The sequence below is a fragment of the Chroicocephalus ridibundus genome, chromosome 1 (assembly GCF_963924245.1).
Source record: "Chroicocephalus ridibundus chromosome 1, bChrRid1.1, whole genome shotgun sequence".
NCBI classification, from domain to species: domain Eukaryota; kingdom Metazoa; phylum Chordata; class Aves; order Charadriiformes; family Laridae; genus Chroicocephalus; species Chroicocephalus ridibundus.
Window position 1 is genome coordinate 121,576,947 of NC_086284.1, and position 25,801 is coordinate 121,602,747.

The 25,801-nt window shown below is 39.2% G+C and overlaps 1 protein-coding gene across 2 annotated transcripts in view; it reads right to left on the minus strand.

The window, feature by feature from the left end:
- The window catches only part of TMPRSS7 (transmembrane serine protease 7), a 36,948-nt gene continuing 11,147 nt past the window's right edge, over window positions 1-25,801 (minus strand). For both annotated transcript variants that reach the window (XM_063318950.1, XM_063319036.1), the window contains 15 exons: window positions 24,267-24,334; window positions 23,287-23,480; window positions 22,351-22,389; window positions 18,754-18,982; window positions 17,225-17,355; window positions 15,878-15,990; window positions 14,114-14,220; window positions 9,806-9,942; window positions 8,486-8,593; window positions 7,735-7,845; window positions 6,468-6,584; window positions 4,798-4,975; window positions 4,351-4,619; window positions 2,412-2,548; window positions 1-204 (listed from right to left, as the gene is read on the minus strand). In XM_063318950.1, the coding sequence (XP_063175020.1) occupies window positions 34-204; window positions 2,412-2,548; window positions 4,351-4,619; window positions 4,798-4,975; window positions 6,468-6,584; window positions 7,735-7,845; window positions 8,486-8,593; window positions 9,806-9,942; window positions 14,114-14,220; window positions 15,878-15,990; window positions 17,225-17,355; window positions 18,754-18,982; window positions 22,351-22,389; window positions 23,287-23,480; window positions 24,267-24,334 (2,109 nt within the window). In that variant the 3' untranslated portion in view covers window positions 1-33. The remainder of the gene's footprint in view (window positions 205-2,411; window positions 2,549-4,350; window positions 4,620-4,797; window positions 4,976-6,467; window positions 6,585-7,734; window positions 7,846-8,485; window positions 8,594-9,805; window positions 9,943-14,113; window positions 14,221-15,877; window positions 15,991-17,224; window positions 17,356-18,753; window positions 18,983-22,350; window positions 22,390-23,286; window positions 23,481-24,266; window positions 24,335-25,801) is intronic.

Sequence of the window (25,801 nt, forward strand, 5' to 3'; positions counted from 1 at the left end):
TTATTTTTTTTTCCCAGCAATTCAGTTTTCAAGTTACAAGACTGAAGGCACATATTTGTGAATCCACGGTGCAAAATTTGACACTCTTGTGTAGACGCCAGGGAAATTTGGTCTTCCACATCCATAACCCCAGCTAACAATGCCAGTCAAAAACCATTTTCCATCTCCGTTGCTTTGACATGACAATGGTCCACCAGAATCACCCTAAAAAGGATATATTGAGTTGTATGTGTTTACAGTACAAATTATTAAAACTGGGACAAAATTCCACAGAAGATATTTTGCCTTAGTAATTCTAAGTGATTATATTTTCCCATTCACATAGTTCGAACCATCAGACAGACAATTTTTTTCTAGAAGTAGATGGGATTGCACGGTTGTACCAAAGTTTCATAAGAGAGAATGCTAGCTCTTACTCTTTAAAGACACTAATAAAGATATTATATTTCATGGACTAGGTTTAAAATTCATAGCTGGTTTTCTAGCCTCAAACTTACAGTTAACCCCCAAATCTGCTACTTAATATGCATGTTGATTTACAGGTTACACACATAAGTTAAAAAAAATAGTAAGCTTTTTAAAGAAATTAAAAAAGAAAATACAATTAGTTTTTAATAATGATATAACTTCTTTCAAATTAAAAGTGAATGGAAACAGATTGGATCCCTCAATTGATTTGAGTTTTTTTTATTAAGAAGGAAAAAAAAACCTAAGTGTTGTCCTCTAGCAGATACAAGCCAGCAGGTAATGTTTAGGGGCACTCAATGTCTTTGTAATTAGGACATTAAAATGAAGTCTGTTATAGACTTCAAAGTTTTATACAGCATGGCATAATTCCATAATGCAGGACAATGCAAATAGTACTCTTCCTTTATATGGTATTCTTGTAGAAATATATTGGCAGATGTTCAGGGGAAAAAAAAAAAAATGTGACACCATTTGAGGAAAATCTCTTGGACGAAAATTGTATTTTCTTGCTGTATTGTATTATCTCTGCTGTAGACATAATCGCTCTAAAACAGACAGCTATTAGCAAATTAAACTTTACCAAAACTTTGGCTGAAACCCAGGATTTCCAAAAGCAAAAGGTGAGTTGCTAAAATTTCAGTGTTTTGCAAGAGAAGTGCCCTCCTTCTAGACATATATTTTGCTTTAACTTTATAGAATCTTAGGACATGCAGGTTGGAAGGGATGTCAGGTGATGATCTAGTAAAGCCATCTGCTGCTCAAAGCAGGATTATCTTGAATTGCCTCACAAAATTGTTAGATTTAACTTAAAAAAAAGAAAATCTTTTTTTCCATCCTTTACAATTAAGATTTTGCATTTGGATTCCAATTCTCAACTTTTTTCTTTATTTTCTAGGACAAAAGAAAGGTATAACAGCAGCATTTTTCACAATACCAAAATCTCACATTTCGATCAGCTCTAACAACTGCCAGACAGAGTCACGCATCATTTGCCCTTACAGAAGAGCAGCCAAAAGACCTGTAAATTATTCTTTCCCTTGGCTATATCTTGAGTGGCCAGACAGACAACTGCAGAAAAAAATTCTTCAGTTGGTGAAAATTATGCTTAATGTCAATGGTTTTGCTAATCTCTAAAAAGCAGCTGGTGCATTATACTCCCTCAGAAAGCCCTCAGGCATTGCTTGCCCTGAGAGCCATTGTGGTCTCTCTCTCTTTTATGTAGGTCAGTGAAAGCTAGATAATCTTGAAGATTCCAGATCTCCATCATAAGAAAATTGAAGTTTTACTACTATTTTAGCAGTAAATTTACTACCACTTGACTAGTAAAAATATATATGGTTTATATAAGTTCTAGATAATATGATATAGTATATGTTATATGACATACATAAAATTTGATATGTTATATAAATATATATATAGTGTGTGTGTGTGTATATAGTTTTACTGCTATTCACTAGAAGTAAATTCAGAACTTCATGTTTATTGTCTTTCAACATTGTGAGATCAGAATATTATACATTTGAAAATTAATGCCTAGTAGACTGCGTCTCATCAGATAGCCCTGGAGGGGCTGGAAAGGGGGGATCCTGAAAAGAGACAAGCTAGTTTCTCAGGGGGGTTTTGTGTTGGTTTTGTTTTTGTTTTTCTACTGGGACACTCTTATGCCAAAAATTGCCTGATTTCAGATCACTATTGGGACTTGCAAATTGTCTGGCCCTTGGCCTGCAACTGAAACTTAATGACGCTAAGTCATGCACACAAAGCATCAAAACTCTGAAAACACTTAGATGACGGATTTGCTGATAGAGAACTGTTACATTGCTGGTTTTCTGAACTGAAGTGTATGGACCACAAAGTGGTCTGGCAGTCCGTTCTTATACCTCATCATGCAATAATGAAAGACAAGATAAACTCTATGTGAAGTGTGCTAAGATACATACTTTGCATCCATCTCTTTTCCCAGACATTAGTCCAGCACAAAACATCCTAGCTGTGATAATCCCATATGTGGAGTGACATAATGTTTGGTCAATAATTTCTACCTCTGCTTTCTGAAGAATTACTGAACCTTCATCATCTGGAAAACAAATTGAAAGAAGGATGATTCAAAAGAGCTTAGCATTTCGTTCACCTATTGAAATACAAAACAAGAAGTCTTCAGAAAATATCCACAGATAAATACTTTTGACCTCCAAGTTATTCCAGATTCCAAACAACTGCAACATTACAGAAAGCCTCTTCTAAGCATCAGGCATTTGCGTAATGTGATTGTGGTCCTTTGGCTGCACCAAATACAATGGCATAATCACCAGAGTCAGCCAAAAAGCTTTTTCTAATGCCTTTTGCAAAATGTCTCAAGATTTCTTAATTTGTTCTCTTTTTATTTTTAAAAGAAACAGGGTTTTACAAAGGTACTCCGATCATCACAAGACAGATTTGCAATTAGGGTGGTGTCTCTGAAGGTGCTGAATCCCAAATTAAAATTATAAGTCAGAGTTACAGAATGCAAATAGCTCTTTTGGCAGCATAAAGAACTCAGACATATCTCAAAATTTGGTCTTTTGGCTTAAAATTTTACCAAAACTTTTATCTTTTCTGTAAGATACTTACTTCCAGAAAAACAGGATTAAACTGAATTGTCCCCTCCTTACAACACAACACCCCCAATAATATCACCAGGTAATCGTCTCAAAGTCTGGATATAGCCAAAGAAACTTCACCAACATATTCAAATATGCAAGTACTGGTTTACATCATGAATCTTTGTTTCAGGATTTGATAAAGATGGTATGTAATAAAGTATACTTAAAAAAATACCTAAAAGACTGATTTGGCAAAAAGGGGAAGAAGGAAAAAAAAACCTTCTTCTTCTTCTAATAGCCAGCTTTTAAATTTCACAGATGACTAACCAGTAGGACAAGGAGGGACAACACACCACCCCATACCACCGTCCTTTCCTGGTAAGGTGGTTGCACTCAGTTCACAACCACATATTCTCTCACAGCTGTTTATAGAGAAGCTGAATGCAATGTGGCAGGCGGTAATTCTGAGAATTGAGTCAAAATGCTGGAGGTTAAATACCTGCTCCTGCATCAGGCCACGCATTTGCCTCTCCTACTTTCCACCGCGAGCGGAGGGGTGGCCAGGCCAGCAGCCCTGAGAGGGCAGGTGAGGCCAGGCCAGGCCTGTGACGGCAGACACAGGGTTTGGTGCGGTGACAGTTACGCTATTTGTGCTGAGGGAAGCCATGGCACCTACAGTTACACTGGAAGGTCTTTAGGAAAGAGGGGCAGAAGTTACCAGCATCCGCACCAGGGAAGAGGCAGCTCAGGACTAGGTGGTGGGAGGGCCAGGCCTACCCCTGCCAATGGGGCAGCCTGCCATTACAAGGGTGGCCATTTTGTCACTAGGGTGGCCATTTTGTCAAACCTCGCTCTGAAGACGGAGCTGGCAGCTCGCAGCTGGGGTCTGCGCTACAAGGCTGTTCAGCCTGCAGATGCTGAAGGAGGGAGGAGGGACACTTAGCAGTTTCATCCTCCTGCAGCAAGCAGCAAAGGGTCCATTGAGGTGTGCTAACACGCTTCCAAGAGTAACAGAGGGGAAACACAATACCATGTTATTTCAGAGTAAGCATAGCTCCCCAAACAACAGGAGTACATTGGACTTTCAGATCCGCAGGAACAGCAGCCAATTTTCCTGAGCATATGAAGGTATGTGCAGCAGGAACTACTTGCATAGGACAGTAAACTCAAACCAGCATGATTCTGTGCACAACTCAGCCATGCAACACAAGGAGGTGTCCCGCACACACACCCACAGCTGCGAAGGCTGCTGTTCACCTGGGAACAAAATTTGCTCACCTGCAGCTATAAAACTCACCTGCCTCCTGCTTTTGGCCCCAACCTGTTATCCAGCACTTGTCGCCACCGCGGACTTTGTGTGAGAAGGGAGGCACGCAGATGGGCTGGATGACATGGCTCATCGTGTCCGGCCACGGCTTGCTCAGCTGCAGCAGAGCAATGTCGTAGTCGTAGTTCCTGCTGTTGTAGTATTCGTGGACGATGATCCGTCTCACTGCGGATACAAACTTTGCACGGCCTTGTGTTTGCATCCCCAGGTGAGCACGCCATGCTCTGGGATCAGCCAGCCTGGTTGGGAGCAAAGAAACAAGCCATCTCTTAAAAAAGTACCCCAAACACTCCCTGACAGGAGGGCAGGTGAAAGATGAGGGTACATCCCACCTCGGTGTCGTTCAAACTCTGGAAGTTAAAGGTGTTTGGGGACTCAGGTGATGTTTGGGACAGAGTTGGGGGGAAGACTGCTTACTTGCTCCCTTGAAAGCAGTGAGCTGCAGACACAAGCCATTCTTTTGATATCACTGATGCCCCGCAGTAAGCAGCTCCCACAAAATGGAGGCTGACCTGCCAGGGCCATTCACCTTCCTCAGTGTTCATACCACCTACAATCCGAGAGATGAGATTGCTGTTCTTGCTGCTGCCACAACCTGCAAAGGATATTCCAGATTATAAGCGCCATACCCAGTGCTTTCCTTTAATGAGAGTTCGTCCCACACAAGGCATGAAAGAATCTTGCACTTTGGAATGTTTTGAAGTCTACTTCCTTGCCCTGCTCCAATCAGAAAACTTCTCTATTTGGCTACTCTATTCCTGAAACCAGAGGTGACTCCATTAAAAATGGCACCAGCCTGGGAAATTTAAGTTTCTTTTCTAGCTCTGATGCAGAAATTGACCTCCAAATATTTCTTTTGTCAGAAATGTCAAAGGATCCATTGATTTAATAAGCGTCAAAATAAATATAAAAAACCAGACAATCCCTCATCTCTTTTTCATACTCTCAGCCCTGAACTGAAAGGATTCTATTAGGAAGGAAGTTCAGCATCATCAGGGTGCTTATTTCTTGCCAAAACAATGGGAACGATACAAGAAAAATGCTTCTAGTAGCAGCCACATATGTGGAATTTGGTCATTTATTATTTCAGAAACGAAGTGGTCCAATCATTAATTTGCATGGAAACAACTAAGGACTGAAAATGTTGTGTATTACTCACAAGTGAAGAAGTCATGTCTCAGCACAAAAATTAGAGCACACTGTAATTGGAAGATCAATGGAGAAAGACCCCTCTGTGGGGCCTCGTGCACTTAAGGCATCTGCTCAGGAGTTTCAGTCCCACGCTCCCACACACATGTGCTAATACTTCTGGGCACTTTGCAGAACTCATCCAAAGAGTCAATAGCAGCATTAACGTTTCCAAACACAAATAAGCATACAGCTAGTCTTTTAAGATGTCCTACTGGATCCAAGGCAGGTGCTGGCAGATTTGACATACAGGTAGCATGCCAGAAACAGCTGAAGGCCAGACAAAATACCTGAAAATATTCACTTTAAGCAACTAATCCTAACCCCACTTCTATTGCTATTTCAGGAGCAATCATCTGTTCACTTTACAGCAAAACAAACTGAAAAGCTTGTACAGAGGTTACTTTAGGAAGATTTAAGACTAGAATCTGCCTTAATACTATGAAGTATTGGCATCTTCACCATCCTGAAGAGACAGAGAAGTGAAAAGTTTGTGGTTTTTATCTCATCAAAGCTATGTCACTCCTGAAGTCCAAATACAGTTTTGACTCCAACAGAAGTACTTGACACTGTTGCAGGCAACAAAAATGCTGCCTTACCAGCTTGCCAAGTTCAGTCTGCAATTAACCCTGCTTCCCTGCTCCTTAATATAGCTACAATAAGCAGTACAGCTGACTAAGACTCCCCATAACAGTAACTCACTATCCCACAAGAACTTAGGAAATTCTGCAACCAGACCTGAAGTAAACTGATAGCTGATCATTACCCTGCTAGAGTATGCAATAAAAACTCAATACCTGCTGCATGAGTTGTACCCACTCCAAAACAGGAAGAAATAAAGGGCTTTATTGTGTAAAAAGTTCAAAGTTCAAAAAGATGAGCATTTGAGAGGGACTTACTGCAGCTGCTTTCATCACTTCCATCTATACAGTCCACAGTCCCATCACACTTTGCGTTTTGTTTCCTAATGCAAATGTTATTCCTGCACTTAAATGTGTGTTTGGTGCAAGGAATACCTGAAATAGTTGAGGGGGGAAAAAAGAAAAAAAAAAAAAAGACTATTGGCTCTGCTTAACATGTGAAGACACGTCTGCACAGATAAAAGATTCATACATGTATTAAGAGATAGGAGGAAACATAGCAATAAGAGCACTTTGGCTGGGATGGTTTAAACAAATCTCTAAGTAGAATAAACTATTCATGTATAACTGCATCTATACTAAGGCTTGCATCACGTTGTCTGAGTCTGAGCAAGAATTTCCTCTCATCCTTTCCCATAACACTAATGAACATGGATATAGCAGCAAAATATTAGCTGTAGAGCAAGTGTTAGGCTCAAAAGAGAAAACATCCAGTACTCTGGAAAGAAGCCCCCCTTTATATTTCAGTATTAAACATGAAATGGAAGATCATAGTGAAGCAGTCTTACTATTTGTATTCAGTTAAACTGCAACCCCAACCTTGGCATTTTCCTATTTCCATGTGTCTTGCAATAAACGAGGCCCCTCAAACCAAATATTTTTCTTGTCAACACACAGAAGTATCATGTAACCATTTACAGAGACTATCTAGTCAAGCAGGTTAAAAAAAACATTAAACATTAAAAAATTAACTTTAAAAAAGTTACTTCCACCACTTCCCAGTTGTGCTCCCTTGCACATGTCATGGTGTCCATTTATTTGAAGTTAAGGAAATGGTTGACCCAGAACTTTCACATGCCTAATGCTAAATTTATAGCTTCCATAGCATTTTAAACACGTTAACCTTATAACCCTGAAAACCGCTCCAGAGAAACAATCATTTTTATAGTTATGTTGCAGATGGTAAAACAGATCCAGGAAATAATTTGCACAGATTATGCTTTAAAGGGATAAAATCTGGGATTCAAGCTTTAAATCCCTAGATACCCATCCTGCACCCAGAGTACTTAATTCTTCTGCCAGTATTTTGCTGAAACAGATGTTCATGAGCTCATTAAAAAGAAACAGTTTAAAATCAATAATGGCTTATTTATAAGCGTATCAAAAAACTGAACAGAATTATATAGCCTGAGTTAAATTTGATAGTGCCTCTTAACTCTCTGAATACACATCCAGTATTCAAGTCAGAATTGGATAGATGATGGAAGAGAGGAAAAAAAAAAATTAATCAAGAGAGTAGCCTTACTGTGGGTGCAGTTCTGCTCGTCTTTCCCATTCTCACAGTCACTTACTCCGTTGCAGGCAAGCAGGTTATCCTGGATGGCGAAGCTGGAGCTACAGTTCCACTCAGGGACAACTTTAAAAACATAAACCAAATTAGCTGCAGAAGCCTGCTTGTAATGCTAACACTACCCTTCTGACTATGCCCAGGTACCACTTTCGTAGCTTCATTGCATGGTACAAGGATAAGTACGAATGCCTCTTTATGCATGGAGAAAATAAAGCGCAAAAGAGTTCAGTGATCTGTCCCAGTTCATACATTGCCCCAAGTGGAGCGGCCCAAACTCAAGCCCTGTTTCACCATAGACAATTTTTGTCACTCTCATCTGCTCTATGCACCACAATTTGTCATTGTGAAAATGACATGAGAATAAAATAAAACTCATCTCAAATAAGAACACAACTTTGTAATTACCAGCATTTATCACATGAGGAAAATCTGAAATATAGACTATTACAGCTATTTTTGCATATCTAACCTTCTTGCTCGTGCTTTCCAGTACCGTACCTTCTTCATTCTTAGTTTTGTCCCTTGCTAATTAACTATGAATTAAGCACTCAGGAGACTGACTGATAGTCTGTACCTGGAGATGCAAAGGAAGCTGGAAATGTCTTCCCCCCAAAAACAAGTATTACCTTGTTTCAGCTGCCTTCTAAGACTAGAGAGTGCATTCATTGAATTTTCCAGTCAAGATCTCTAGTAAGCGAATACAAACCACAAGAGAGTTCATCGCTTTCATCGAAGCAGTTGTTTATCCCATCACAGCGCTCCATCTGCTGAATACATAAGCCAGTAGAACACTTGAAATGTCCAGGTGGACATGCTGGAGGTAAAAAAGAAACCACTTAAAAATTTCCTTTTCCCAAATATTGCTAGCTCATTTCAATTTACAGTCACAAAGCTGTTCTAAGGAATGATCATAGAATCACAGAATGGTTTATGTTGGAAGGGACCTTAAAGATCATTTAGTTCCAACCCCCTTGCCACGGGCAGGGACGCCTCCCACTAGACTTTATCAATGATAAAGTTGATCTAAATTTAATAGTCTGTATACATTGCCGGCACTTAAACTGAGTTCAGATGGTGAAAAATGGGATTTAAAAGAGAATAAAAAACATCTCTAAAGTTTCAATTCATCTGTTACTGCAATGTGGGCTGCAGGCTCTACACTAGGACTGGGCCAAATTAGCCGGTGTTTTATGGTACAACACAAGACAGAATACCATCTTCTTTTAAATGACAGTCTCACTTCCAATAACCAAACTTTGCAAGCACTTTGCAACTTCAGTTAGTAACCTGTATTGAGGTGACTTAAGAATTACATAAACATTTGCCTTTTAAAATAAAATCATGAAGTTGCCATCTTTTTACATACTCCACATATATGCATTGAATAAAATTGCTCTAATGTGATGAGAAACCATTGCTTCTCTACTACCTTAACAACATGAATGTATAAGATTAACACAGCGGGGGAAAGTATCAGTAAACAGTTGTCTGTTTCAGGACTTGAAAACACTCACAATCGGTAGACTTATCAACTTTTTGAGATGTTTTTCTGCTCAGATTTCTACTTGCACACAAGGTATTTAAATTGATGGAAACACTGGAATAAGCAGTTAGTTATTTGGTACTCTCTGTTCATTATCTGGAAGGCTTTGTAGTACCAGAAGCATTGCAAACAAAACCCTGAGGATGAAAATGAAGAGGAACAGCAGACTTTAATTGATGGCACCATGGCCATAGCCACGCAGCAAGCTTTAAGGACTGTGCAGAAGACAGCAGTCTGTGTGCGTACAGGAAACCAGAGCATGCTGCGCGTGCCCGCAAACATAAGCTGCATAGCCTTGATGAGCGAGAAAAGGCTTTTAGTTTACTAGTCACCTGACTTTTAGTAAGACAAGAAAATAGAAGAAACAAAAACCCAACAGAGAATTTCCTGCATAAACATAATTAAGTCCTACTGGACATGAAAAATGCTGCTTCACACATCTGAAATGCAAAGATGGGTTGAAAAAGATAAAATCCATCTTACGCTCGCTGATGTTATAGCTGCCATACTCCACCAGAAGTGGCTTCTCTGATACCTTCGAACTGCACTGAAGCTCGATGTTGACAGCAGAACTTGCAACGTGGAAGACCGTTTGGTGATCAACATAGTAACCGCAGTACCTAAAAATGTTCAGTGGAGTTCTAGAGCATCTAGAGCAGCCTTCACAACAAAATTGCCTTGCATACTATTTAAATGCCAACACCGTTGAAATTCAGCAATGCAGTCAGCTGCCATACTTTAATTAAGAACCAATCTGAACCAGTACCCAAATTCCCCAAAATGCTGGTCGTAATCCTTCATGACTACAAACATGCAAGCAGAATGTTTTGCCAGAAAGTCTAGAGGAACAGAGATTTAATGAAGAAATTTATCAAGACAAACATGGGTACTTTTGTCACCACTTCCAATATCTGTTTTCAAAAGATTTGGATTTTTTGCGAAGACTTAAGCAAGTTTAGTGGGAGGGGAAAAGTCAGCAAATTTAACTGCTCAGATTTTGAGGATTGCCCCTAAGAAGAGGGCACAAGGTATTAGGATAAAATTGGTCCAAGTACTTTGGGGGTAGAGTGGAATAGATTTAGGGAAACTGAAAATATTTCTAAGTGGTCACCCAGCCTTCATCTGCCACCAACATTCTGGAATTTTAGCTTTTAAAGTCATGTCTTCAAATAACTAGTCCAGATGGAAAAAAAATCCCTTGGGTGTGCATCTACTTTAAACTGCCATTTTGGCAAAGAGCTTCCTTGGACTTTTGCCTCGATACCACTTAACTGAGAGAAACCTAAATGCTCCCTGATGCCAGGAAACATTTATTGCATCCATTGCTAATGCATTCGTATTGCCCCTTTCATCAAAGATGCCAAAGATGTTGTAACTGGCATCTAGATGTTACTCTAGCTGGGGAAAAAAAAAAAGAAAGAAACAAACAAACAAATAAAAAACAAACGACCCCACCCCCCAAAAAAACCATTCACTCAACTCTTTAACAGGGAAAGGTTGCTGGATGGTGCTTTAAAAATTGGAGACAGTTTTAAAGGTAGTAAAACAGTGAACACTGACAGCACAGGTTGTACTAGAAGTAGAAATAAGGACCCTCTCCTCTGTTCCACTGAAGCACCCCAAAAATGCAGCACCTATGACATAAAACATCTGTCTTTAAGACCCCTGTCAAGAAAAGTAGTTATCAGTCTAAATAGATTGAAAAGCAGAAGCATCTGTATTGATTCTTAGCACACTTGGCACACACTCACTTGATAAGAGTGTGAAGTCAGACAGTGCAATTAGAACAAACTTGAAGAACATGAAAATGGATTATTGTATTGTTAAACGGACTAACGAACTATTATCCAGAGGTAAATATTTCTCTTGTTTATTTTGACAACACCAGGCATTGCACCAGGACTGCTCTTCATGTCAATGAATGCAGGGAAATTGGGCAGTGATTCCCATGTGGATAGATGTTGCCTGGTGTCCTGTGCACACCACTGAGGAATGCTCATGCTCATTCACATGTTTGCGTATGTGCTTTGCTTCACCTTATGAAAATGAAACATACTTTTAACAATTTTTGGAGGTTTTATCATAGCAATGTGAAAAATAAATGAACAAAATAATTAAAAAAATAGACTTCTCTTCTACATCCTGAAAACAGTTGCAAAGAAGAGAGTTAATTTAACAGCTTTCTACTACAGAAAAGTTAATCAGGGAAAAAAAAAAGAAACACCACACCCCCCCCCCCAAAAAAAAAAAACCCAAACAAAAAAAACAACCACCACCAAAAAATATATAAGGGCTAAGAGTGAAGACTTCCTGCTACAGGAAGTCTTATTCTCACTCATTTTGGTGTGTCTGTCAATGTTCCCAACCTAAAATGTCCTACCAAAGTGCATAGCAAAATGCCACCTAACCATCTGATTCCTCTCAATTAGCCCACAGACATTTTCTACATTTCTCCTTCTGTCAATGACTTAGACAACTTCCCTCCAACAAACCTTAGCACCATTTAAAAGAAATAAAAATGCAGGCTTCACTGACCACTTCTCAGACACGTAAAGCAACCTCATCTCACCAGAAGTAGAGGAAGCTCCTGCCCATCTGTGGAAGAGCTGCGACAGCTACATCAAGGAAGTTCTCTCCTGTACACAGTGAGAAATGCCATAGCTTGTTGGATTTGCAAGACAGAGCTACATACAGATCCTTGGGAGCCTTTCAGTTCTAGCGTAGGCATTTCTCCAGGTCCAAGGTGAATGGAGGTTGCAAGGCACCATCTATGAACTCTCTGCCATCGCTACAGAGAGAAACTAATTAAGGGGATCCTGTTCCATATGTTGAAGCAGGGAGTGGGGTGACTTTTCAGGGGATGAGTAGCTACAAGCATCCTGTAGCAGAGACAATGGGATGTTGGACCAATGAATTTAAGAAAAATAAAACACTGATAACCTCTTTGTTCACATAAACCTCTAACGGTCTGCTCACAGAGACTTGTTGATATTTCTGCCTATGAGAATTTCAGCAAAAGCAGTTCATCAGCTGTAAATCATCTGACTAGTCAGAGGAACATTTGCATGTCCACTGAAAGAAAGATGAGGAAGAACTGCATGGTTGCATTCAGTGTCTCCGGTTAGATAAAATTGTCCCTAGAGGTATGAAGGAACCTTATCTACACCATCTTCATGATAGCAGTCTTTATTTACCAAGGTCATTCTCCTGAAGCTTCTTAACCCTTTTTACCTAATATAGCAAAATACACGTGCTGTAAACTGTAAATGCAGGAAGCTGAAAAGGTGGGATGTATACCTCGCCCATTTCATTAACCATTGAAATTTGGGGGGCGGGGGAAGGGAATAATCAAATATCAAAATTTTTCATGCTTTAAATTGTATTTTTTCCCCCATGGAAAGTAGACATAGAACATGAGATCACAGAGGTTCAAAAGCCTTATATTCAGTGAAAAAGACACTTTTAAAGGAAAGCTTGTCTTGGTCTACATACATCATCGACAACTTGCAACAGAAATCAGGAGCACGTGTTCTTGTGTGGTACTTCAAAAGTAACCTTGACAGCATTTCTAAGGGTCATACACTGACATTTGATTCTGTGGAAGTGTAATTGGTATGCTTATTTAAAAGCTGCTCTTTCATATAGAGAATTCTTACAATATGAACCCATCGTCATTTTTTTCCAGATTTTGCCTTTATTTGATTCATATCTCAGACATCCCTAATATCTCAAATCTTTCCAATGGCATCATAAGAAGAACACCAAAGAAACCCTACAAACACACCAAGTGTTGTCTGTTTTGGGTGGTGTTTTCATGTGCCCATCTAGTCCAGCAAACAATTCCCATCAAGGAACAATCTTAGGAGGTTCAGACAAAATTTTTATAGAGAATTTTCTCTATATAAGTACAACATGGTAGCAAAGAATAGAAGAAGTTTTTTCTCCCCTCTGTAATTCTTTCAGTTACGCTATTAAAGGCCTGACTGACTTCACTTAGTTTCAGTAGTGAGTTTAGAAATTCAATTTCTATTCTGATTTTACCAAGGTTTCTATTTGAACAAAGTTTAAAAAAAAAAGATTCCGACATCCTAAATCTAACCTTGCCTCATCACCCAAAGATTGAAAGAACTGAGGAAAAAATGGGTGGCCAATATGTGTGGTAAAGCTGCAGTTCTTTAATAAAAAAAACACAGCAATATTTTAATAAAAACCACTTCAGAAATACAGTGTACCTTGGCAGCCACTCTGTGCGGTTTCTCTTTCAAGAGCCAGTGACTGGAATACAGAAGCAATTACTCTTCTATTCCCAATAATCTCATTGCAATAGCTTTCACTGAGAAGTTAATTAGGTTTGGTGTCTTCGTGAGCAATCATAGAATTAAGTTACACTTAAAAGGTTGGGTTTTTTTTTTTTGGTTTTTTTTTTTTTTTTTAAACGGACTTCGTTCAGCAGTCCCAGAAAACCCAGAATTATTTCAGGGTTCACAGGACATCCACCTTCATCCACTCTTTCCATTTCTTTCTCTTCAAAGAGTACCAAGGGACTTTATTTTCATCCATCTGGTATTTTCCAATAGAATTTGTATATATAAAATATAACATACCTATATGTAATACGTGCGTGTGTTTTACGAAGATTCAGTTACATCATCAGCCAAAGTGAAAGAAAAATGGTAAGAGACACCAGTGAAGTACCTCTGTCTTTGTGGAAGCTCTCCGATTGAGCTGCAGTAGTGATGGGAAGGTTTATTTTGGTAATGCTAGTTTAATAACCCATGCAGAAGTACTTACATGTGTTCATTAATTTTCCACCATCCTCTCTCACAGCCTTTAATATTCTTCTCACTGATGGTATAGTTATGAAACTTCAGAGCTATGCCGAGGCTCTTCTGCGGAGTCTGTTGTGAGCAAGAAAGACAGTGCCAGCAGTCTTCTTTTTCCTTTTGCGTACATAGTACAGGAAAGTCTTTAGACTTATTTCAGCAGTTACGGTGCTTGGCAATGCCACGCTCTGGGAGGTGTGCTGGCTTCGCCAGCTCAACAGCCAGCACTTGAGACGCCTGCCAGCTCTTCAGTCCCGAGTGAAAGCAAATGCTGGCAGAGCGCCACCACAGCTGCAGGCTTTCTCCCCCTCTAGCCAACAGCCTTTCATCTTCAAAAGGCCGCTGGCCACACATAGAAAGCAGCTTTTGTATCAAGATCAAAGCACTCAAACATCCAAATTTACTTGTGTAGGGACAAACAGCCCCAGTGGGTTATTAGCTAAGATACTGTACTGAATACCTGTGTCACCTCTGCAATGCTAGGAGTTACTTCTACCACAATATTGTACTCTTCTGCTAGCACCTGTTCAGCCAAGCATTCCTTAGCATTTTACAAAGGATTTTTAAGCCCAGAAGTATTGTGAGGATTCAAAATTAATTAGAATTTCCTTTATTAAGAGGAACAGAACCTTTTTGCAAGACAAGGCAATGTTCCTTTAGAAAAAAGGGCTGGTTCAGGACAAGAATCCAGAAATGGAGATATTTCTCCTTCTCTCACATAAAACATGATTTGGGACACAAGGGAAGTTTCAGCATTGATGTACTGGGAAATTAAACTGTTTTGAGAAAAAAGTCTTGTGTGTTGCCCATGTTAAATGTCCAGAAACTTTTCCCTCAGAACTCCAGGATGAATTGAAGACCTAAAGTTTAACAAGAAAGTAATCGCCTTATCTAGAAGAGGAAGAAGCTGAGGTCATGGCTAGCTGGACTCCATTCAGATCGGTGTGATTCAATGTGGGCAACCACTAGCTTAACCAGACATGAGTAGCATAAGCAGAAAGATGGGTAACCAGTGGACTGTACTGTATCCATTGCCAGATCCTTTAGAGAGGAAAACACTAAGGCAAACCATAAGTCAAAGATCTTATTTTAGCAGCATCAATAGGGAAATACTAATGTCATCAGACAAGGCATGACAAAACTGTTTTAAAAAAGAGGTAAACTTTTGGTCATTTGCTTTCAAGAAAGTACCTGAGAAAGATTCGGAAAAAGGATACCAAATAAAAACAGCCTGTGGGATTGTGCTGATAGGACATAACATCTTAGAAGACAAAAATTCAACTTATTAAGCATAACTAAACAGACTGAGAAGAGATATCAGAGAAGCAGCAGTACTAATTAGGTTAGAGGACTGTTTTGTACATACTTTTTTCCAAATTTTTCGAGGTGGGAAGAGGGGAATTAAAACCAGTAAAGTCTTACATTCTCTGCTGTGAAGTAACTCTGCAGGGTAAACATCAAAACTTATCTCAGCTCCTTACCTTTATAATAGGACAGCTTAGGAGCTATGTTCTCTTCATTAAGAATAAGTGCACAGAAAAAAAGAATAAGAAAAAAAAAAAGAAAAAACCTAACACAAAAAACCCGAGCACAGCCAGGTATGTCATTTCTATAAACTGCCACATCTTTAAGGATGCCGGTTACTCCCTACACGATTGTTTTTGCTATGCTTGTGCGTTTTGGGCACACAGAACCTGTAACAGTGCCTAAGAGAGAAAGAAATCCATGTTACCTGGAAGTTCCATACACAAAGACATTTTGGAGGATAATAGCTTGGGTAATAGGGACTTGTGATTCTCCCTTCATAGCCAATTTTCTCTTTTGTCACTATTGCTTTTCCACACCCTAGGGAAAAAAAGGAAGCAAAAGTTGTTAAACCTTAATATATTTCCAGCAAAGCGATTCAGTGGGCTAAGCATCCAAATTTATCAGAATTCTTCCGCTGTAAAACAGGGCAGTTTAGGAATTATATTTATCTGGGTTCAAGCTGTAAAAGATGCAGGCAGACAGACAAGGGATGTAAAAATCTAGGAGTACTCTCTGGGCTCTGCAGGACCAGGATAAAACATTGTGAGGTTTTATATTGGTTGTTTCACTGAAGGCAGCTCTGCAAACAAGTCTCCGTGAACAGTGTTGCACATCAATACATCCACAGTAGTGGAATACCTGAGGATCTCTAGTCTTAAAATGCAGCCAGTTAGAAGAGAAATGGACAATGTGCTAATCTAATCAGCCTCCTGGAAGTCAAAATTTCCTTTTATGACTGCTCAATGGATTTAGAGAATTTGTTAAAATCAACGACCTCCACCCCCACCCCGACAAAGAAATCCCAGCCCTGAATTTAAACTAACGAAACATGCAAAAATAACTGCCCTGAACTGAAAGTTACTTATGATGGAGAATTTATCACATGCTTTTACAATAGTATTTTAATGCTCAACATGGAAACTACACAGCATCTTTTTTGAGCAGCTTGAATTTCCTTGCTCTGGATTGTGTTAGATATTTCTCCTTGTGCTGCTAGCGAGATGTTCCTTCTGCTATTCGTGATTATTATCTAACCACTTCTTAAAGCTTAAAGCAATAAAAACCAGATAATAGACTTGACACACAAACATAACTGACTCCTTTGTGTTAATGAGGAGGCAGAGACCGATAGAAAAAGCAGACAAAGCAAGGGAAGTTTTATTTTCTGGAAGTAGTTTTTAGTGCTGAACTCCTTCCACCTTTAACATCACCGAGTCCCAAACCAGGAGAGAGGCCAGAGCGATGCTACACCTGGAATAACAACTCCATCTACTGGCACATTTCAGTCCTGACCAACTGAATACAGTGAGTGCTGGTTTCAGACTTCTCCCTTTATATTTCATTTAAGAACAGCTAATCTACACGGATTAAATTAATCAAGAGGAAGGCAGACACTCAGTAATGCAGAGGAGATGAAGGAGAGAGACAGGCGTGTAGAAAAAAAGAAACTGAAATTCAGGAGTCATTTATCCATACATCAGGAACATGACAGCCACTTTGAGGTTTTAGAAACGATACAATGAACACATATCCAAACACAAAACAAACGTACTTTCTTGTGTAATGACCTCAAAATAGCCATGGAATTCCTTCTGTTCCTTTATTTGTGCTGCCTTAAACATTACCAGCATGAGATTATTTGTGGACACAAGTGACACCAATGAATTGACTGGTTCACAAGCTCTGAGGAGGAAGAAAGGAGAGTACGTGTGTAAACAATCAGCGAAAAACAAAAAAAACAAAACCCAAAACAAAACCCAAACACAATGCTCTCATTCTGTGCATAAGTTTTCCACTGGGGCAGAGCTTACCTACTTCAAACCTAGTGAAAACTCCATGCTCTTAAACACAAAATTACCTCAAGGCTGGTTAGAAACTCAGCATTGGAAAGCCACTTCTGGCAAAAAAGAAATTGCAAACATGAAAAGGAAGATGGAATGGTTAGCCATAGGAGATAATACTGACTTTCAGCCTTCACTCCAAGAAAAATGAAGGAAGCCAATAGTAAAGAAGGGCCTGTAGAAAGAGACCAACTATTTTATTAGACCAACAGATTTAGCTTGAGTTTGGGGAGTGGGAAAGGCAAGAAGTTATTCTTCAAGTCAGAAATTAAGAATCTGAGCCAATCAACTAGTCTCATAAAAAAAACCCAAACATATATATATGTTGCTTTCCATATGCATTACCTAGCAGATACCCTCAGACCTCTACAGATACTAACAAGTGAGTGAACACCAATGGCTCTTTTATAGACAAGCCAGTGAGTGATTCAGATTACTAGAAGACAGCTCCCGAAGAGGACTGAAAAGCCAGTGCTCTTCTTTGAGGCTTATACACACACTGACAGGACAGAGAAAAGGATTTAATGGGTCAAAACACTGAGTTCTTCGTCTACTTGGTGGAGGTGCTGCCTTCACCTTTTGGTATGACAGGCCTCTATGGAATTAGTTACTAGGAATTTCAAACAAAAAAGTCCCCAAAGAAGCCTACTGGATCATTAAAGACAAAAAAAAAAACAGAATTTTTTTTTTTTTTTTTTAAATAATAGTCTGCATATCTCAGTGCACGGGAGCTTCAACTCTAGATTTCAATAACGCTCTGAACTACTCAAACAGAGCAGCTAAAAAAAGTGCTGAAGTGGTCAGGGGCAGTAAGTATCCAAAGAATCACAAGACTTAGTTTTAGAATTTCAGTCTTCGTATGAAGAGCACTAAGCTTCATATGGAAGAAGAGTTTTCTTAGGGGAGGAAATGATGATATTTTATTTTAGTTAGCATCTGTTTCCTGACAAGAAACAGAAAATTCCACCCAGTAATGTGTGAACTTCTCAAGGTTCTGCAGCTAGGTGAAGGTGCACTCCAGCTGAAGAATAAAAAAGAATTTAAAGGGTATTTAAGTGTTTCTTTTATTAGAAAAACAAACTTCTCCACTTTGCCAGGTGTTTGTGCATAACGCATGGAGATCAGAGTATTTTTAACAAAACAAAAAACCCACCAAAAATGCAGTTGACAAATCTACAGGGAAAAAAAAAAAAAAAACCGAATGATTGTCAATGAATTCTCAATGAAAATTTATACTCACCGGTACAGTATCTTATGTTTGATTGGCATCAGAGAGTCATAAATGGTTAGTGAGTCAGTGATGCAGTTATCTGCTTCGATCTGAAGGGATACTATTGAAAGGCGAATAAGATGGCCCACTGATGCAGTCAGCTTAAAATAGCAGATTGTTCCTCCTGAGGTAGCATGGATATCCAGAGGAAAGTGCTCATGTAGGTGATCAGCATACAGATCATACATACAATTTGTTCCTGTGGAAATGTCACATTTTCAACACTGGACACTCGTTACAAAATGGTTATATCCTCATGCACTTTAAAAAAAAATAATCCTAAAACCAATTTTAAACTAAAGCAACATAAGAAAGAATAGCTAAATATGAAAACAAAATAGTCTATGCCACTCTTTGTTTGCATCTTAGTTCCAAGTTTGTGGTCAAAGAAAAGTCTATTCATAAAACCATAGATCTTGGCAAACAGTGCTGTAAGTAAGTCCTTGTAGAGTATTTGCACAAAAGCACCAACATTTTGTACAACAGGTATTTGCAGTTAACAAAGATCTGTGGATCTCCCAGAGGATCAAATAATTATTCAGTAGGAAATGTTCATCAAAGCAGAAATCAACGCATATTGGGATATTTATAATAAATAAAATAAAAACCAAATAAAAATCAAACTACATTTTTTTTATTACTCTGATTTTTTTAGATTATTGTCCAAACATCAGGCTTTTCAATGTTTTATTGTGAATTGAGCTGTAAGTTCTACCACTAAATTCAGATTCACCACTTCATTCAGGTTGGAAAGGATGCTAGGACCCTTTTTGTTCAACATCCTGCTCAAAGCAGGGTCAAAATTAATTCAGACCAGGATTCTGTCCTGCCAAGTGTTGAAAACATTTGCAGCATTAGAAATCACTGTTAGAAATGGAAGTAAGTACCGTGAAATATAAATGATACAGCCTAGACTACAAAACACTTGCATTTAAAAAAAAACAAAACAAACAGGCAGGGGCAGAAGGGCTGTGTCATAATTTAGGTAAGAATCACCTGAAAATTACCCCACTTAATCCAATTTTCCAATTAAGCTCAAAAAATTGTTGCTTTCAAGTCAAACATATTGTTCAATTCAATATCGCAGCTCCCATTCAGCAAAAAGCTTAGGGATTTTTTTGTTTGGTCATATCTAAAACTCTTAACATAGCTTTTTGAAAGGTGAGAAGGAGGAAAATGCAAATAAGGGAGAATAAGATCCAAAGTAAACATTTGCATTAATTTCTGCCTATTAAAAAGACAAGTCTCTGAAATAGTTACTGTTGTGGAACACCAATTAGAGCATTGTGAATGTTCACTCAAATTAAATGTTGGCCTTTTAACTAGCAGTTAATCCAGACAGGAAGTGGCAGGCTTTGTCTGACTTCCACTTCTAATTTACAATCTCGAAACTAATGCTATGAATGTTCATGAACAATCCGTAGGGGTCACATACTGTTCAACTGAATTACAGTTAAAACTATTTAAAGCTTTGCTTGAGCCATTGTTCTTCCTTCTTGTTCTTATCTCTTCCCAATAGCATTTGTTTTATAATAGTTATTTGAGCTTATTTCTGCACCCTTAACAAAGCCAGCTTTGATCATAATCTTTAGAATTATGTGATTACCCTTATTTCTACTAAGTAAATAATAATGTGACTGGCTCACTGCTGGTGTGGAGCACAGTGCAGAGGATTCAGAGTTGGCTCTGGAACTAGAAGTAATGCAAGCACAGCAGCTCGAAACCAAAGCTGGATACAGTCTTTACCCAAACAGACCCTGCACAGCCAGGTACCATGGCAATGCAAGTCACTCACATCAGCTGAATCTCTACAAGTCCCTTTTCCAACACATTCTTCAAGAAATCTGTACTCCAGTGCTGTGCCTGAAATAACAACTAGGTGTAGCTTCATGCCAAAGTTAACTCCATTGCTCTCAAAACCTAATGAGGCGATGCACCTTCCTTGTATGCTGCTGCATTAACACTTTCACCTCTCCACCATAGTCTACAGTCCTAAGCAGACACGCTCAAGGTACTGCAACAAATGAAATGGCGCCAGTATAAGACTTTCCTCAGCTCCTGTGGCAAACCATGTTGTTGTTCCCCTGCAACTTGCATGCCAGCACTGCGCTTCTCATAAATACCAGTTGCCACCTGTGGTTGACTACACTGTAAGTCTCTGAAAGATGTCGACAATATGGAAGGTCATCCTTCTCCCTTTGTGTGAAAGGTACTATCTAAGTCCTAAAAAAGCCTTAACATCAATATTTGTGCTGCACTTTTCTCCCTATTTTCTTCTCTTTTAGGGACTGCACTCCGGAACAAATTGAAACACAAGATCTGACTGTACTTATTCTTCTGCCCTGCAACACTGAACTGGGAGATGCAATTGCTATGCAAGTAAGCACCAATACACAAAATTCTTCTATATAATTAAAATGCATGTAAGAAGGTGTGACATAAGGAGGTGTGACAAAGACCAATATTGCTATGCTTTGCAGTTTTAAGTCAGGAAAGCTTTTGAGCAAATGAACGCTTCAGCAAACTTGACCTGAATTTTGAGAAATTATGGGCCGATATCAATGTAACCGTTGCAAACCACGGCCCAGGGTCTGTGACCCAAAGTCCACCTGTGGCAGCAGTACTTGGAGGCCTTGACTTGGCTGCGCTGACAAAGGTCATTGTTGACTTCTGAGAAAGTATGCAAGCTAAAACCTTGCGAGATAACAGAAGCGGAAGTCACAGATAGAAATGTAATTGTTGAAATAGTACCAGTTAATGTCTCAGAAAAGACAAATACAGACATGGAAAGGTATAAAGCCCTTAAAAAACCGAAAGGGTGCAAGTAAGCCTGTGTCAAGGAATAAGGGAGGCCAACACATCCCTCCTACCTGACTGACAGCTGCTGGCCCAACAGACTCATCAGGTGTCTGCATCAAAGGCGATCAGCATACCATTGCTTAGCCTAGTAGCACATTTTTTCTAGGTACCGACTCCACAGACTAGTGAACATAGATATAATGTACTTTCAAACTGCTTGTAAAGTCTCTGCACACTGCCAGAGAACCCTGCTGGGAGGTTTACAACATGAAACCAAGCAGTTACATAAGTAGTGTCTCCCATAAACCTGGCAAAACTGAACTGCTTAAACTAATTTCTGTTAGGGAATTCATTCAAAAGAAAAAACTCATCATTAACCTTGGAGAAAAGGGAGTAATGGATTATAAAGGATGAACAAAAGCATTGCTATTGTTTATCTCAAAAGCCAATAAACAAATTCAGTACTGCCCAGTTTGGAAAACCTTAATCTTCTCTTCAACACAGTGAATAGCAAACAACTGACTGACTGATTTTATTTCCTATCATGCCACCAGGTACATACACCAGTCAGACTAAAGACAGGTAGTTTCTGTATTTGTCATATGCAAGACTCCTGGCCACTCTTAGAGCAGCTCAGGACATAAATGCCAAGGCTGAATTTAACCCTCTTAAATTAACACTGAACAGTATCTTTGAGTCTAAGACATGAACTAAAAGCTTTGTTCTCTACCTCTCCTCTGCCAGGAAGCTGCCAAAATGGTGAATTACCTGTTCCCGTGGTTGACCAATAATCTGATCGAAGACCTGCTGTGTGGAAAGAGAGTTATGTGAGTCTTTTCAATTGCTCAAAATACAGAATTCAGGGTTTAATTTAATTGCACTACTTTAATCATAACAATAAACACACAGAACAAAACAGTTATCTCAGCAAGGGAGGCTGCCCGAGGCCACTTCATTTCTGCAAATTCTGCAAGCAGCTTTGGAGGTATCATGTCCCCAGACATCTTAGTGCACGACGCAAGAAGAGACTGCATGTCAATTAAGCAATCAAATTTAACTGAAGGACTGAGAGGTACCCAGGAGGTCATTTTCTCACCCTTGGCCACAGTCTCTTCCAGTTTTCAGTTGGACAGACTTGTTGAATGAAGCTTGTTCTGACATTTGTTCATAGACATGAAAATCATATATTTTGTAGCTACTTAGATTAAACAGATAGTTGAATTCTACATTACGATCTTCTTCCCCAGACAGGAATGGCACAGGAATTGTTTAATGATTAGGCAGCTTTATAATCCATTTCTTAATCTTTAATAAAGGGGTGACAAGAATCTCATTTTCAATGGAAGGGCTAAAGTTTGATTGAAATCTTAACCCTTCACCTTTTTATACTTTTAAAGTCATAGACTAACCCAAGTCTGAGCTGGCTACAAGGTGTCAGGTTCATCTCCTAAATTTGAACATAAGCACTCCAAGTAAAGAAAGTTTTGCAGTCGGTGTTCACTTTGTACCTTGATTTGACCTCAAATCTCATTTTAATTTTCCTTTTCCTCACCCCTTCACCCCCCTCCCCCAATAATTTTAGTATTAGAAGCTAAAGAAGCTGGATAAAGATTTTGGTTTATTTATAGAATTTTCTACTCCAAGATAAAAATGTTTGCTTAACAAAGTATTTCCTCAAGGTCATGGGTATGTGCTAATACTAACCACTTAGTACAATGGAGTCCATGTCAACCGCAAGGCCCTGAAGGCTTCCCACCGAGGTCCGGTTAACGATACTTGTCTGAATGGAATCCTTTAAAATGGCAGCCACGCAATCCTCACACAGCACTTGGCCTTTCGCCTGTGGTACCACAAATACGATCCAGAAGTGAATGAGGAGGCCTCCCTTGTTGTTGTTACTGAAATAAAAAGGTCCTACAGTTTACCATCATGTTAAAAGTTTTCTGAAAACTAGACTCTTGACACAAGCTTCTGAAGTACAATTTTAGAAGAGTATGGCTTATTTCTGTCTTGCCTTGCTGCTTTGACATACTGAATGTATTTTCTCTCCTAAAAAAATAAATGAAAAAAAAAAAAAAAAAACAAAACCAAAAACGCATTCCTCACACTTGGTTGGTGATCTTCACTAGGCAGATTTCCTGAGGGCTCCTGACTTTTGAGATCTATGGAAATCATCATATCTACTTGAATTAGAGCTGGTTTATCTCCTACAGATCATTGGATTGGAATGACCAATCCTCTAGCATTAATGGCATACATAATAGTAGAGTAAACGTATTTTATTGCAGGATAGGGATTTTCCCCTTCTTCTGTCAGTAGAAAATAGTTTTATAACAATAAAATATGTGAAACTTGGTCAATAATACAGAGTTGTGCTCTAACAGCATGTTTGAGTGGTTAAACTTCTGTGTCGCTATCAGCCAAAGCATCACTGAACCTCTTAAGGGACATTATTTCTGTTTACCTTAGATTATACTCCTGGCAGACAAGGAACTGCTTATATGACTTTAGTTCACCCTTACTTTTGTGAAATGAATTGGTAGACGTTATAAATGTATTTTGGTAGCGGTACAAGTGCATAGCAAACAGATTAAATCATAACCACTGACAAGAGGTTTCTCTTGTGGACTCATTACGTTATATACTACCCAGCAGAAATACAATTACATTAACCACAGTTTTACCTGACTTCTGAAACTGTGGACTGCTTATAAAATTTGGAGAAAGAGGAGGTTGTGTAGACCAAGTTCATCTGAAAGAGAAGATGAAGAATGAGCATTTCTGAAAATCAGCCATACCTAGAGATGTTATATGCCTAGGCTTTCCTAGGACCATCCTCTTTTCCACCAAGAATATGCAATCTGCACACATTTCCAGACATACAGCAGTGAAGCCATGGCAGAGCAGTAGACAAGAACAGACCAGCTCTGCAATGCACCCATAACAAGTCTAATATTCCCAGGAAACATTAAATCTTCTGCCCATAGCCAGCTGATGCATACAGCAATGCTTTTTCCAAATAAATGAGTTTTGGAAAGAGTGCGCATTCTTTGCCCAGCAAGCCCCAAACACAGAGGGCTTCCCTATCCTGATGCTGAATCTTAGGGCCAGTCTTCAGGAAATAAGCACGTACTCATAACATTTTCTGTGCTGGTACTAAGGTGTAGTTAACTCATAACAGAGCTTTTTCCCCACAGAATCACAGAAATACTAAGATTGGAAGGGGCCTCTGGAGAGCCTCTGGTCCAACCCACCTGCCCAAAGCAGGATCAACTACACCAGGTTGCTCATGGCCACATCCAGTTGAATATCTCCAAGAATGGAGACTGCACAACCTCTCTGGACAACCTGCTCCAGTGTTTGATCACCTTCACGGTTAAACAGTTTTTTCTGATGTTTATGTGGAATTTTATTGCATTTAAATTCAGTTTGTGTCTATTTTCTTCACTAACAGCTTAGTATTAACATACTTCTTTCCAATACACAGTGTAATAATGTGGAGAAAGAAAAAATCTGCTGATTTCATGCTGCGGGGCTGTCTTTGGGGAAAGCAAGCTCTCAGTTCCAGCAGTTCTTTGTATGTGTGTGATGATACCAGTGTGACGATAACCTTCATTCCTCTTGTTCCAAGAGGCACACTTCTAAAGCCACAAGGTGGCATGTACCTCAAGCTGTTCAGACCTCATCCCGCTGCTTAATGGTTAAAATTAATGGCCAAGGGACTGTAACATGGATTATTTTGAAGAAAAGGCTGTAAAAAATCACATTAATATTAGTCCCTAACTTTTAGTGTTTAACACAGGAAGTTTGAACAATTATTTTAAGAGCCTAAATAAAATGGGTGGAGCTCAATCTTTCTCCAGATTAGGCTACAAGGGATTTTGTATATGACTGTTACTATGAAAGGAGAAAGAAGCCTATCTTGAGAGGTTCTTCCACTACCACTCTGGGCGTCTCTGGGCCAGGAGCTAAGAACAAAAGGGTTTTAAGGAGGAAAACAAACAAAACCCCAAATCCCCCACATCCCTACTAGCAATTTTAGTCAAGTCATGTCAACAAGAACTGCAGTTTCAGTAATGTAAAATCCATCGGTGAGTTCAGACAGTTTACAGACAAAAAAATGATTTCCAAGTTACGTTCAAGTAGGAGGTGGTGACACTGGCAGTTCACAACTTGCTGTCTGTCACCTCTCTCCACTGCACGTCACAACAGCAGGATA